Source organism: Podarcis melisellensis, assembly GCF_964234715.1.
Source record: "Podarcis melisellensis genome assembly, chromosome: 6".
In the NCBI taxonomy this organism is placed as follows: Eukaryota; Metazoa; Chordata; class Lepidosauria; order Squamata; family Lacertidae; genus Podarcis; species Podarcis melisellensis.
The window spans coordinates 22,338,955-22,355,094 of NC_138538.1; the positions used below are offsets into that span (position 1 = coordinate 22,338,955).

At 40.7% G+C, this 16,140-nt stretch overlaps 1 protein-coding gene across 2 annotated transcripts in view; it reads left to right on the plus strand.

Moving 5' to 3' along the window:
* Positions 1-16,140, plus strand: part of STK4 (serine/threonine kinase 4) — a 62,293-nt gene that overhangs the window by 32,161 nt on the left and 13,992 nt on the right. For both annotated transcript variants that reach the window (XM_081917032.1, XM_081917031.1), the window contains exon 10: positions 710-861. In XM_081917032.1, the coding sequence (XP_081773158.1) occupies positions 710-861 (152 nt within the window). The remainder of the gene's footprint in view (positions 1-709; positions 862-16,140) is intronic.

Here is a 16,140-nt window from a genome sequence, read left to right on the forward strand (position 1 = left end):
CATAATTATGTTGATGTTATAAGTTATATGTTTATATGCAACAAATTGATAAGCCTATGCAAGTTGGTGGGTGGGTGTATTCTTGATGCCTTGTATTTTTGTACCGCTTTTTGTACCAATGCTGTGCTTGTATTTCAATCTCCTGATGGCCCATTCCTATCAGGAAGAAAGATGAACCGTGTTGCATGATTGTAGTCTAGTCTCAAGGGGTACAAAGGCATGAATGACTGCCCTGCTGCTATGTGAAATAAAAGCCCAGTCTTCTCAAGTGGAATTGGGGTGGAGGGTGGAAAAAGTTGAATGCTATTACCTGGGTTTTGAGGTACAGACATTCATGTAAGAACACTCTAAGGCAGCCTTTCACAACCAGGTGTCTTCCATATGTTTTTTTACTGCATTTCCCATCAGCCCCAGGTTGGGGAAGACTAGGCCTCAGTTTTGGACCTCTGGCTAAAGGAAATGTAATATTCCCTATAATCTACCTGATCTTCCTGTTTTTAGATTTCAAGAGATGTGCTGATAATATATCTATTACTTGCTCTACTGAGAAGCTCTGAACATTTTCTTCTCTTCTGAAGCTTTTTAAAAATTAGCAACTCTATCATGTGTAGGTATTGTTGTAAGCAATGTGCTAAATAGTTATTTTAGTGGAATGCTAAACATTTTCCTTTTGAGTTAATACTATTTTGTATATTAAATATATTTGTAGGAAGGGATGAAACAATGGAGTCTGTCAGACCATCTTTCCTTGATTATTTTGAGCAAAAAGAAAAAGAGAATCGGAGAAACAACTATGGAAGGAATGTACCAGAAAGATATTCCTCCGATTGGAGAGTTCCTCAGGATGGTGATTATGAATTCGTAAGTAAAATACTTTTGGCATGTTCTAGAATCATAGTTTGCTTTTCTATTATTATTTTTTGTAGAAAAGGAGAAATAATCCTTAATCCTAGTAAATATTTGACACAATATAAAGGTAAAAGAAAAAAATGCACAATTCTTTATTATTACAAAGAAATGCTTGCTTAAAACAGACAATACTGAATTGCTTAAGATGTAGGCAAGTAAGAACAACAAATAATTTAACTTTGTATCCTGAATATATTGTGAGCTAAGAAGTATTACATATAGATATATAATAATAGTTCAAATTGCCTGTGAAATGAAAATGGTGTTCTGATTTCTAATCATTTTTCAATCATATGGTTTTGTTCAGTGGTGTGGGTTTAAAGCTGCATCACAGTTTAGTTAAATCCTTTTTTTTATTGTACATTTTGTCTTGGTAAGTATATGAGAGCCTAAACGCTAGTTGATTTGGGCTGTTGAGAAATGTAATTTATCTCCTTTGTGACAATTACCCATACCTTTTTCACACCCCGCCAATCTCAAATTGCATAATGGTAAAGGGAACTCTTTTCCTTTTTTCTTATGCCGTGCTTCTGGCTAAGGAGCTTGAGAAGCTACAGTAATTTTCCTGTTACTAACGGTTGTCAGCTAGGAAATGTGTTCATGGTGATGGGGATTTCTAATGTAGAAGGCACTTGGCAAAAGAAAAACGCTGAAAATCTTTGTGTACATGGCCATCTCTTAGTTACTGCATGGCTCTGCTTCCTGATCACTACCGTTACCTAACCACTTTCAATATGAGAACCCCTCCTATACTCCTTGATTATGTGGAGGGAGAAGGCAGAGTTGGAAGATGGGAGATAATACATGCCCAGGGTACTCATTCCTCCTAACAGCCTGGCACCATGTGTGTATGCTGGGAGCAGTTGGTGGAGTAGACGGGAAAATGGCAGTATTAATTCTGTATGTCAGTCCTCCCCCAACCTGGTGCCCCCCATATGTTTTGAACTGGGAGACCCATTATTCCTTATCTTGCTGGTTGGGGCTGATGAAAGCCATCTTAATGAGGATACCGCCATACATGGGCAAGGATCGTGCCCTGTTGGCATCTAACCAGCAGTTACATACTTGAGATTTAGTACTGCCATTATAGGCTGTAATACTGCTGAAGGAGCAATGTAATTCCCAGCCAAAGTATGTGTGCATGCGTAGTGTGTCCAACCCTTGTCACTAACTGCTTATCACATTTCTTATTACTTTTTCTTTTTAAAAAAGTCACCTTGCCTCCAAAAGCCATTTGCCACATTGCAGAGGCATATAGGGCCCAGTCCATTGAGCTGAGACTTGCCTTCATTGACTGGGATCTCAGACAGATCTTCGCATAACCTGGTGCCAGATCTCATTACTATTCTCCATGTATTCTACCATTGAACTGTGGTTCCTTCTCATAGTTTTCACCAGGCACTGTTCCCTCCCCCCCCCATTCCTGCACCATACACATAGCTGTCAACTTTCAGATCTGAAAATAAGGGATCATCAGCCTCACCAGTCCCAGGGACAGTCTACGGGATATCTAACAATCTGGGATAGCAGCGGGAAACGGCGCTGGAATCGGGATTTCCTGCAAAAAAATGGAAGGTTGACAGCTATGGCCATACAGTGGAAACCTTTAAAGACAGAAGTCAACTCAGCTTACTGTGAGCAAATGTTGCAAGCACCACATTGCTTATTTAAGATGCAGCCTTGTCGTGCAGTATGGCGTAGTATCTGAAAGGATAAAGCAAAATATTTGCATGGATCTCTGCAGGTGATGGTTGTTCCTGTGTGAGAGTTGTGCTTAGAATTTCCAATTACAGTAATCAAAAGCAGTTGCAGTAATTCAATAGCAGAGGCTTAAATACCATTGCACCAGTGCAGGTAATTAGTCACGTACTGTAGCAGATTTAAATAAATTATGCTGCCCTTTTTATCCTGAAGGGTTTGCTCATACGGTGTTCCCTCCCCATCTTCGAGCTTACGTATACTATAGTTTAGATTTTATTACTTGAATCATTGTCCCTTACATTTTTAATCTTCTTAAAACATCCTTAAGCTTAATTGGGTCTCTTTTTTAAGTTTTGTTTTTTTGTCAGTTGGGAGATGTCTGAAAAAGCGCAGGAGGTTAAAATGTCACTCAGTGCATATTTACCCAAGATTGTCATGGAAATTGAGTGTTCACTGTGGATAGTTGTATTGCAGTTCTCAGAGAGCCTTCTTGTGTAGAGAGAAACATAAATGATGCCTCTTTATGTTTACTGAGTTTGAGGCAGTTAGGCTTAATTGAATGGCTTTTTCAAAATGTAGCTAAATTTGCCCCTTAGCTTCCCTTCAGCATGACAAACTCTGTCTTGGCTGGGAGAAAGAAGGTAATAACGGCTGACTTCATTCCTAATTATTTGCAAACCTTAAACCATAATACAAGATGTGCTTGTTGTTCTTTTATTGCATCTTCATCTCCGTTGAAGTGGAGGCACCATTCCAGTATTGCTGGTCTGAGATGTGGATCTAAGGCGGCTGTTTTCTCTGCCACAGATTGAGTGACCTTTCAGTATGTCATCCTTTAACTGAATTCCCTGTCTATATAAATGAGATTGCTGAGGATAAATCTATTCTAAAGTATAATATACTTGGAGGCTGAAGTGGGGAGCCCTTCCCACCACCACAGTTTCATGAATATTTTGCATTGTCAACCATGTTGGAAAGAGTCAAGGGAGTTTGCTAGGGGCTTTCCTCAAAGTGTATCTCTTCCTTGATATGTATATTTCAAGTATTCCCTATTTAGGCTGTATCTGTCCTGATCGACGTGCTTCTGCCTAAATTTCAATAAATCATAGTGGCAGAAGAGGGCATTCTCATTCAAGCATGGGAATAAAGCTCATACTGGGATTGTAAATGATAGCCTATCACAGTGATTCACTCTGCCATTCAAAGGAGCTCAGATTTGGTGCATATTATGCACATTGGGTGCAATCTGGTCAGATTTGGCTGCTGTCACTCATTTGGAGGTGTATTGACAAGGCTGCGTATATACTGTGCACCTCCAGTTCATAGCATAAGCGTAGAACGTAATGTTTTGAGAGAACACACATTACTCATTTAGCCCATATGGCTGTGCACATCAGCTGTGAAGGGTCTTAAAATTGCTTAATGCAGTCTTTGAAGCTGTTTCGGGCTCAGCTTCAATGCGTGTACAAAGTGCACCCCTCACTCTCCCCCACCACTGAGGGCTAACCACCAAACTGTATGTGGCATATTTTACATAGTTGGCAATTGCACAAATTTTAGGAAAAGTAAAGAGTAGGTGGGGATGGGGCTGTTGATATTGAGCTTCCAATGCCTGCTATTTGGTAGGAAATCTTCCATTGGTACCAGTTGGCCATTGGCAAATAATAGGCATGGGATGTGTGTGGGCTGGATTTTGGACCACAGTGGAAGTAAAGTGTTAAAAACCCCTATCACCAGGATCCAGTTCCTACCCCCACAGATGCTATTTAAACTTCTTTTTTAAAAATATGAGTCATGTCACATCCAGTTTGCCCTAAGTAATCCTATCCATTCTCCACACATCTGGAACTGGGGGGTGGAGAATGTTTCCAAGCTAGAGAGCTATGGACTTTTGAGTCCTGTAACCTGGGGTTTTCACATTGTTTCATGCTTAGCTCCATCTGTGACCTAGTGGTGTTCAGTAGGTTTTGGAAAAATTGGGTGGCATTAATAACCTTAGGCTTGCAGCATTTTGTTTGCTCTCTAAACCTTTTGTATGCAAAACTGTGCTTTCTCTGACATTCTTTCCCACTTAAAAGTTTTCCTTTTTTCGGTTAACCTCCTGTATAACTGGAACCCTTTCATCACAAACACTTGATATTTGCTTCTGGTATGCAAGCAGTGCCATGGCAAAGGTCAAATGGTAAGGACTTTCTGCACATTCTAAGATACCTTGGCTGCTTCATAACATGCTCTGAAGAATGTTAATGGTTTTGCCAGTTGTACAGAGGAAACATCTATTATCCTTTCTGGAAATGATTTATAGTGAGCAACTGCAAGAGGCCGAGTGATTTATTGCTTATTGATCAATGAAAACATGCTCTGGTTTACAATGACCGGTATGTCTGCTGTGTTACAGGCCTTTGTGGTGCCGTCATTTGTCTTCTGAACAAGTCAGTATCGTCTCTCCCTTTCCTCAAATAGTTGTATTTTTTCTCTTCCGAACTCTAATGTTGGACGGCATGTCGGTAGCTTAGAGTTGATAACGTATTCCTTCTCTAACTCTTGTCAATCCTTGTTTGGTGATTAGCTCCATCTAAAGTTTGGGCAACATAGAAACAAGACTTTTCCACAGGCACAGGGTCTTCATGGCCAAATCACTAGCATTTATTTCATTCCATGTTTAATTTATATACTACCTTTTTATATTACTACACACAAGGTGGTTTACAAGCTGAAAAAACAAGAAAGATCAATATGATCCAAACCAAAAATGTCATAATGGTAATATAACTTTAAAAGAAACAACTTACGGTACATAAAATAAAGTAATATTCAGCAATCCATTAGAATATAATAGTACACAATAAAATTAAAAATAAGCAAATGATAACTAAACAGAAATTCACTCTTAACAACTGCAATAAATAATTTCTAAACTATAATCAATAAAAATAGCAAGTCACATGGCAAAAAAATAACACAATAAAACTTGAGAAGCAAATACATACTGGTACAACTTGTCAAATTACTATTTTTAAAAATGTCCCTGAACTCCTCTCTTCCCAGCTGCTTCTGATGTTCCTAAAATCATAGTTTGGGAAAGGCTCCTAAGGCTACAGAGTGGGTGGAGGCAGGTGGAAAAAGCCATTGCCTGATGGGCAGCGGTATTCACATAGTGGCTCACTTTATGCTTTATAAACGATGAGTTTTATATTAGCACATAGTTTGGCCGGACTCACTATGGCGCTTCTCATGTTGTTACTCCAGAACTAAATTTCCTTCTGTTTGTAGCTTGCTCTTCATTAACCATGACAGTTTGCAATTTAAAACACACAATAGATGGGGTTCATAAAACCATTACAGTATGAAACCTTTCGATATATCAAATAGAAGTGCATTGGCCACAGTTCTAATAATACAGCAAGCAAGACCCCATTAGTGACTGGCCTCATAACATCACCCCACCCCAGAAGCCTGTTTGAAGAGGCATTCAACTCTTGCCATAAGCTAAACAGTAGCTCACACTGGAGGGTTTACTATTAAGAGATTCACATGTAAAGAATTCTGCTAGCAGATAGATGCATACACAAAAGTGAAGCATTCCTTTTAGTATACTAGGTGTTTTCTAACTAAAAAAACAGCGCTTTCACTGTACGATATCTAAAGGAATTTCTGTCCCAACATTTCTCACTGGCAGATTATAGGGAGAAAAAACATAGTTTAGACACCTGCTATATTTGCATTTGGCTATCTATATTTAGACACTATATAAAAGCTTCACTATTGTGTGCATTTTTATTAATAACTTTGCATGGTAGCTTCGTATTTTAAACTAGAGGTGAACAGATAGATGTGTCTGGAGTATAGTTTGTGTTAGATTATCCTGTTTATCAGTGGGACAGCTTTTAAAAATGAGTACGCTATGATGCATCCATAACTGAGGAGTTTTGTCTTCCTGCATAATACTGAAATTTGAGAAACAGGAAGCTTGAGATAGGATGGATCCTTTAACTAATATTAGTCTTCCTCGTGAAGGTAGTTCTAAATCAAAACCTAGATGAAAATGCATTGTGCTGAAATAGGATTGTATCCAGTGTAGTGCTATTTTAAAGTCACTTAGTAGTGTACTTGTTCTGTTGGTGAACAGTTTGCTGCTTCCTTTGCATGAGCAGAAGCAACAAACTAGGACTCCTGGCTTAGCATTAAATCCAAACAGAAGATCATGGAATGAGCCATGATTGATAAACCAAGAACAAACTTTTGCTTCAAATGGTGGTTTGGAGCAAAAGAAATCCATCGTCTTCAATTTGAACATAATTCAAAGCCAGGGCTGTGGTTTGTTGCTCATACGGATGTTACATCATTGGTTTACTGTGACATGTGAACACAGCTATTGACAGCTCTTCACTTTAGCTAGACTTTTGCAGTCCCATCTATGCGGAATCAAGGCTGTGCTAACAGGAATAAAAAGATCAAAATTCTGCACCAAGGCAGTTCTAACCGTATGCCAAGAAAAGCAGATTTCTGCTATCCCTTTAAATTATGCAATTTGTATATCTTTGCTTTGACCTTTGCATTTTTCTGCATCTGCTGATCATAACAGGGGATAAGGAATTTTTGGCATTGAGGTACAACTTTCAGTTTTTGAGATTACACCAGAACTAAAAAAAAAAGAGGGCATGGAAATGTGGTTTATCCAAGTTGTCAATCCTGTATGCACTTCCATTAAACCCAAGCAACTTGTATAGGATTGGAAAGTAATGAATTAAGATTACAAACGCTGCTTTGTCATGATTAGTTCTTCATAAGGTAATATTGTCCTCCACGCCAACTCCAGTTCTTCTTTTGAGAGAAGATGTTATTTTGCTTGTTGCTGAATCCCAGCTGCAGAGACACACAAGTGCTTCAAACTGCATCTCTGATATACGTCAGGTTCCTCATATATGTATGTGCACCACAGAAACTCTGGGCTCCATTGCAACCCACAATAGGGGCACATCACTTTTAGATTTAGAAAATGCTTTCTGCCAGTGTTTGAAATTGGAAAAAGTCAGGTAGCTTAGGGCTTGAATTGTTTTCAGTACCTACTGCCAAGGATGATTATTTTCCCCTTCCATCCCCTTCCTTAACTGGGCATAAAAATCCCAGTTCATAAGACAGGCTCATCAGTCAAAAGTTTTTCTCTTCATAAAAGCGACACTGATCAGATTTGTAAAAGTTTTATGCCTTTATTGTTGCTGCTGATGGTATATTTTTGTAGTGTTCAGCAGTTTTAGGATTATGAAGACTCTTTAAAACAAAGTTGCGTGCAGGATTCTAAAAGAATAAACTGAGAGACGGTTATATTAAGAACATTCTGTTCTCCCTGTGTAGACTGATAAGCTGAATTCGGTAACCCCAAGCTTACACAGCACATCCTTTAGCTCAGTGGGATCATCAGTCCAATATATTCTCCTGCAGTTTTGATGGAAATGAGAGTGAATTGGATGGAGGGGTCAAAGAATCACTTGCTGCTTGTGAGATAGAGAAATAGGCCTGGGTAGTGTGTGGGAGATACGGTTGCAAGGCTTGACAGCGGTTCAGGGCTCCGACTTGACCTTGGTGAGCCTGGCATCCAATTAAGTGCTGTTATTGAGTAGCAGTGCCATTGAAGCAAGATGGAACTTGGGGATTTTGTTCTGAGGGGATACAACAGCGAACATTCCAAGCACAAAGCAATGAACCACTGAGTTTGCTTTTTGTTTTCCTTCCCAATCAGTCATTGATTTTGCTAAACAAAAATTTAATGTAAAAACTCATCTGGGGGGGGGGATATTCAAACTTACCATATTTGAGTGCCGCTTTTTCTTCTAAGGAACCTCGGTAGTGTGCATTATAGTATATTGTTCCTCACAACAGCTTGCGAGGTCGGTTGGAGTGAGAGACAACACTTGACCGTTCCTGCATTGGCTCTCCATTAAAAATAAGTTGATCTCATAAGAGGCCTAGAAGAGCATCACTTCATCTTGTGTTCTGGATCCATGATTGTGAGTTAGACCTATTTCTGGAACCACTGTCAGGACAAAAGCTCGCTGTGCATTCCCAGAATGCGGTAATATGCAATACCAGTACGCCATAACTTTAAATGTTCAGGCAGGTAGACTTATGTACTTTCCTTAGGTACCCAGGAAGCTACCTGATACCACTTCAGACTATTTGTCCACCTATCCCAGTATTCTCTACTCTTAACATGTAGAAGCTTTTCCAAGGGCTCAGGCAGGGGTCTTTTTCCATCATCTACCTGATTCCATTTTGACTGGAAATGCCATGGGTTGAACCTGAGACATTGTGCAGTCAAAGCATGTGCTTTGTCTCATGCAGAGCCTGTCAGCACTATGAGAAGCTGTAGCCATCACGATGCGGGTGCAAAAGATTATCCTTGTCTGTGCTTGTAGAGCTGGTGGCATGTTGTAGGAAAATGCTCAAACTGAAATTTCATAGAAGAGAAACCATAAGTTAACAGAAAAAAGACTGTAACGAGGGCTGAATGTTAGAGCGAAAAGTGCCAAGACAAGGAGCAAATGAAGACATCATCCTTTTGGACATACTCAGAACCAATGTGTTCAGTCTAATCTAAGGCTTCATTAATCCTTTCTTAGTTCTTATTTGTTCAAAAGGGTCTGGCTTCTCTTTTGTTATCTGCCTTGCACACAATTGTTAATGAGTTCCAAATCTTTGAACAAATTAATGTAATCAAATTCAGTAAAGTCATCCCATTCTTTTCTTTTTTTTCCTCCTGAAGAGGATTGATTCATAGGCTCTCAAAAGCTCAACATAGTTGATGAGTCAGTAAATCCGTATTACATGGTTTCTCATCAGTTGTGAGTCCTGTAGAACAGGGATGGACAAGCCATTGCCCTCCAGTTCTTTGCTCGGCTACAAATCCCATTGTCCCTGACGCCATTGGCCATGTTAACAGGATAGTGGGAGTTGTAGTTCAAAAACACCTGGGGGGGGCAATAGGTTCCCCATCCCTGCTTTAGAAGAAATACAATGTTTTCAGCATTATATCAGTTAAGTGGTTTGTGAATAGCACTCTGTCGTCTTCTCTGTTTAAAATGTATATTTCAACATCACTTGATGATGATTACTCGCCTTTCACCCCGAGGTTGGTCACAACAATCTAAAATAAAACATTAAAAAAACCAGTTTAAAACAAATTGGAATCACAAGAGTAGGTCTGGTCCTGAAAATACGTATCTCAAATGTCAGAGGGTAAAGAGCTGCATCTTCAGCTTACAATAAAAAATGTGTAATGAAAGTGCTACAGAATCCTCTCTGGCTGGTCCTGAGTTTCTGAAGGCACTGGAACTACTAAGAGGACCCTTCTGTATTTTGGACCAGCCCTATAAATTTTTATTTGTATTTTTTCATTATTTTACATGCTGGTCTCCTTTCTCTGAGGAGCTTACCATCACCACGTACTATTAATGCAAATACGTTGCATGGACTGCTTTTGATGCTTTTTCTTTTGAAATAAATAAGCAGAGTGCTATGCTCAAATGCTGTGCTTTGAAAGAAAAATATGCCTAAAACTGTTGCTTTGTGCGTTTTATACGTGTGTGACCTTCAAGCATAGAAAGTTGATTTATTGCTCTGTTGGGCTTTTAAGTGTCCTGCTTGCTAAAATAGGGGAAAGAGTAATAATTTTTTAAGGAGAAAATATATTGTCATAAAACTGCAGAGGTCTGCCATGGTGTAAGCACTTTTAAGCATCATCTCCAGCAAATAAATATCTGCCTGCAGAAAGGTGTGTGTGTGTTCCTGTTTCTTTGTGTTGGTTCAGAGAAATTGACCTTCACTTGTCTTGTAATTCAGTTATAGGGAAGTGGGGGGGGGGGGGAGAAGAGAGATGCCTTGTCCTTTGTGTATTATTGGATTAAGACATCAGAGCCTTTTGATGTCCTTTAAAGATTTAGGAGATGAAATGTTTTTAACTGACGGCTGTGTGGGGGAAGACAGTTGAGACACCTTGACATTTCCTTCCTTTCAATCAAGTCTGCATAGAATTTAAGTTGTCAGAGGTGTGTAGGAGGTGCACGGCACATTAGCCCTTTATTTGACTGGTTTGGATGTATATCCCCTGCTTCATAAACCATGAGTTATGAAGCCAGGAGTGAATGTTGTGGCTGCATGCTTTTCCCTTCCTGTGCATGCCAGCTTTGTTGCGATGATCCTGATTTGTTTTTAAGCCAGAGTTCCCAGTTACATCCAAAAATGGGTCAGTGGTGTAATGACTAACCAGGATAAACTTAATATGAATTGCATTAAAATGTGCATAGGGTACCATGTTGGCTACCCCAGAATTAAGTGGCGTGGTTCAGACACACAATCCCATTTATTTCAGTGGTAGGCAATATGGTACCCTCCCGGTCAGGGTTTCCCAAACTTGGGTCTCCAACTGCTGTTGGGACTACACATCCCATTATCCCTAGCTACCAGGACCAGTGGTCGGGTCAGGGATAATGGGAGTTGTAGTCTAAAAACAGCCTGCTACAGATCTTGTTGGAGCCCAGCTCCCATCAGCCCTAGCCACTGTGGTCAGCTGTCAGGAATGAGGGGAGCTGGAGCCCAGAAGTGTTTGAAGAGCACCATGTTAATTTTATTAAATGTCGTTTGTACAATTCAGTGTACAAACAACACCATTTTACAATTCTCTTAACAAATTGGCCATTATCTCGATTAGAATATGCTAAACATGGAGCTGAATAAAAATCAGCATGGGACTGAGGGTAGTCGTAGACTAAAATGTCTGGAGAACACCAGGCTGCCTATAGTTGTCAGGTAAAAACATGGTTGTTAAAATGCCTATATGACTGAAGTGAGTATTAAGGCCATGCTTGGACCAAATCCTTGGACCAAAGGCTTACTAAGCCAGGATTTGCGTGAGTTGGCTATATTCAGTGCTGTGAGCTGATGTTTTGAATGCAGGGAACGTGTTTTAAGCTCTCTTTCTCTCAGTATAGTTTTATCTGCCAATTACTGCTGATGTGTTTACTAATTATTTTTTAATTAAATTTGTTTCAATAGTATTTGTTTTTAATGGCAGGGTTCAGAATCCCCCTTTTCTTGGTGCAGAATTTGATTGCCTGAATTGCAGGCTTTACCTTTTTTATGCAGAAGTTATAAAGTCCTGGACAACTGTGTTCTGATCTGAAGCTATTTCAGAATGTACTGCAATTTTTAATCATTCACTTTGGGTTGAATTTAACTCAACATTTTATGTGTAAATATCTATTCATTGCTGCCAACTCTTATATGGGAATGCATTGAAGAACTCCTAAGGGATTTAAGCGTTATTGAAGTAGAATTCTTCAGAAGTAGTCAGGGATGCTGCTGTCGCTGATGGAGAACAGCAAGCCTTTCTTGCATTATATAGCTCCTACCTACGCTCTCAGTGTGGGTGTCCTATTTGCATAATCATCTAGACAGTGTTCTCTAAACCACACAGATAAATATACAAATCTCTTTAATCCAGGTACCACAATTCCTGTGGTGTTACCCTCTTTCAGAAGTCTGTCACAAGCCTAATAATGCCCACCGTGTTTCTCTGCAAAAAGCAAAGAGGATGAAAGCATAAAACTATGATGAGGCATCAAAATATTTTTCATTTCCATTGTATTTAATTTTGCTCTCCCATTTTTCTAAGCAACATGTCTCCTTCTGAAAATGCAGTGGGTGCCAAGCAAATCCCAGCTCTGCTAACAGGTTGAATGCAAACGCTCCCCACTTCCATTTAACCTCATTTCCATGGCTCATTGCTGCTGCTTGATCAGCCTGTGAAGAGTTAACTTCCTTGGCCCAGAGGTTGAGGGATAGTGCTGGTAGCTTAAGTGCGGATGTGGGAAATAGCTGCTCTTGCCAGAGGTGTGTAGTTGAGGGCATTTTCATTCAGGCTTATGTTCAAGGTGAAAATGCATGTTAGTAGCAGCAGCCTGTGTGAATTTATTATGCACACACAGGGCTAGAAATGGAGGAAGGGTTTGTTCATTCCCCTCCTTTTTTCAGCTGATTGACCTAATTCAATGGTCCTGAAAATGCTTGCAGATTGGTACACAGTTCTCAATTGCATTGTGCTCTTTTCTAGGTTTTGCAATTTAGTTTTAGTGTGCAAAAAGTATGCACAAAAATATAAATGCACATTGAAAAATACGTATTGGGGGGTGCATATAATCTATACAATTTAAATAAGAAATTCTCATGCGTTCTTAAAAAAAAAATCCCCATAGAACAGGAGGAACAAACCTATAACTGAGTGCCAACGAAAAAGATACAGGATGGTATGAGACTGTTTGGACATCCTTACTTGGTGGCCGACCGTTTTGGCAAATAATGCAAAGTGCAGTACATGGGCAGTCCATCCCCGGCTCCCCAAAGGCTCTTGGTAGATTTTCTTCTAACTTACTAAGCTGTGGCACAGGCAGCACTGGAGGAGGCAGGGGTGTAGATCTGGCTTTATCCCATAGCCCAAGCCTCTGGCCCTTCCTGCTCCTGTTTAGATGTGTCATAGGTTGGCCACCTGAGAACCCAACATACCTCAAAAAGCCCTTAGATAAGAGTGTAACTTCTTAGTGATGGAGCAGGGCCTACTTAACGTGTTAATGGCCTACATTTTCTACTCCTACCATGGGTAGCCAAATCTTCTCCAGCTTTTCAGGGGAGCCGGAAAAGAAATCATCTGAGAAATTTCAGCTCAGAATGCTGATTGGAGCCCATACTGTTAGTAAAAAGAGACACAAGGGTGGCACTGTGGTCTAAACCACTGAGCCTCTCGGGCTTGCCGATCAGAAGGTTGGCAGTTCGAATCCCTGTGACGGGGTGAGCTCCCGTTGCTCTGTCCCAGCTCCTGCCAACCTAGCAGTTCGAAAGTGCACCAGTGCAAGAAGGTACCGCTGTAGCGGGAAGGTAAATGGCGTTTCCGTGCGTTCTGGCTTACGTCACGATGTTCCATTGCGCCAGAAGCGGTTTAGTCATGCTGGCAACATGACTCAGAAAGCTGTCTGTGGACAAACACTGGGTCCCTCGACCTGAAGAGATGAGCGCTGCACCCCATAGTTGCCTTCGACTGAACTTAACCATCCAGGGGTCCTTTACTTTTACCTTTATATTGTTAGTTCATACTGAATGAATGAAGCAGTGGGCTTAAGAGTAGGACTGGAAGGAATAGCAGCCAAGCTCATTGATTCCTTTAACAGTGCTTAAAACTAGATCCACAGTTGTGTTGAAAATGATCCAGTCTATTCATTGGTGAAGAAATTTGGGATGACGGAAAGGATTCTTCAAATTTTCTCTAGGGAGCCTGAAACTCTCCCAACAGTTGGAGCGAATGCATTGGGGGGGGGGAGCACTCTATTTTTTGCCAGATAAACTATCATTAGCTTGAAGTAAGCTTTTTAAAATATTTATGGACCACTTTGTCTGATGGATGTACAATGGGTTACATCACTTTCATTGACTTATCCATAGGAATCATAAGCTCAATTTTGTTAAAATAGGTTGTTTGTTGTTGTTTAGTCGTGTCCGACTCTTCGTGAGCCCATGGACCAGAGCACGCCAGGCACTCCTGTCTTTCACTGCCTCCCGCAGTTTGGTCAAACTCATGCTGGTAGCTTCGAGAACACTGTCCAGCCATCTCGTCCTCTGTCATCCCCTTCTCCTTGTGCCCTCCATCTTTCCCAACATCAGGGTCTTTTCCAGGGAGTCTTCTCTTCTCATGAGGTGGCCAAAGTATTGGAGCCTCAGCTTCAGGATCTTCCTCAGCTTCAGGAACCCTCCAGTGAGGTTAAAATAGGTGGGGAGGGTTAAATAACAGGCACGAGGCAATTCTGCCTCCCCATCCTTGCGTAAATTAGATTTGCATATAGTTGTTTGTTTTGCATTCTGAATTGCTTGGCACGTGGCAGTGTAACTTGCTAGACATAACCTGGAATTCCACTAGGAATCACACAGATTCAAATGAATTACTGCAGCTCCAAGGGCTAGAAACATGCAATACGGGGGATCTCAGGCTGTTGAATTGTTTCAATTCACATGCCGAATTATGTCACATTTCTGTGTTTATACAGAATTGCCAGATATGCTTGGCATGGTTGATTATGTTTATAGCTTTTAAGTTAGTTTTCTAATTGAGGAATCTTTATTGGCTTCCAAAGCACACCTTTAAATGGCCAGCTTAAAAAGATAAAGGCTGATTGCTCCTCTGCATGAAACATTTAAAGTGCTTATAAGTACCTAATGAGTACTGTCAACCATGGTTGCCAGAAAACCTGTATCACTTTAGTTAGTTGCCCCAAACACACACTAGTGCTTATTTACAACGCTTCTCAGGAAGTATTGAGAAAAACTCTAAAATTAAAACGAAGAGACCAAACCAAGCATTTGTATTGTTAAAAGCTATTTCATGGTAACTACATAATAGCTGGCATTTATAGTTATTTTATATACAGTTTATAAAATGTTGGTTTTGCTTACTAGGGTTGCCATATTTGAAAATCCGGGACATTTTGCCGATTTCTGCCCTGACACTGCTACCGGCAGTATACCGGATGTGTCTGGGAAATGTCAGGCGTATGCCTACCCTATTTAAACCAATCTGAGACTTGCAACTGAAGCTTGGGCTCAGGAGTGTGTTGTGGGACTATGCAAGTGTGAATTCTTACTATCCCGTTGTATCCAATTTTGTTGGCTGATGGTTTTTACATAAACCATCAGCAATCTGGATTAAAAACTGGGTTCTAAAAGAGAGTTTATGCACATTGCTAATTTCAGTTTAATGTTGGGGCCCCATCTGGTTGGCATCTGTCTGTCTGGGAGACAGTGGAGGAGTGTGCCCTTGGGGGTGAGGTCAGACTATTGGCAGGTTCCAGCAACTACCGTGGCTGCGGGAGAGACATGTTTTGTTGTTGCTGGGGCAGATGAAGACATCCAGTTGCTCTGCTGCAGATGTACCGGGGCATTTCTTCTCCCTGTGCTCCTCATTTCTCTTCTGGCCACTGCTGTGGATACATGATTTGACTGTCTGTCTCCAGGCACTGCGGTTATCTGCAAGAGAGTCCCACTGGGTGGGGTTGATGTTGCCAACTTTCATGTCCCATTTGCAGACATCTTCATAACACAGAGTCAGTCTGCCAATTGGCCAGAATCCAGCTCCCCTTTAAGCTTGGCATCACATCACTTCAAACAGTCATGGCTTCCCCTAAAGAACCCTGGGGACTGTGGCTTGATAAGGGTGCTGAGTTGTTAGGAGACCCCAATAGACCCCTATTCCCCTCACAGAGCTACAATTCCCAGAATTCCCTGGGAAGAGGGATTGATTGTTCAACCCCTCTGGGTATTGTAACTGTGAGGGGACTAGGGGTCTCCAAACAACTCTCAGCTTTTCTGAGCCCAGCCTTAATATCTGTGATAAATAACCTTCTCTGTTGGAGAGAGGGAGAGAAAATGATCAGTAAGAGAAAATGCATTTGCAATAGCAAATTGCATACTTGTGCTGTGTGTATCTGTCCCTCT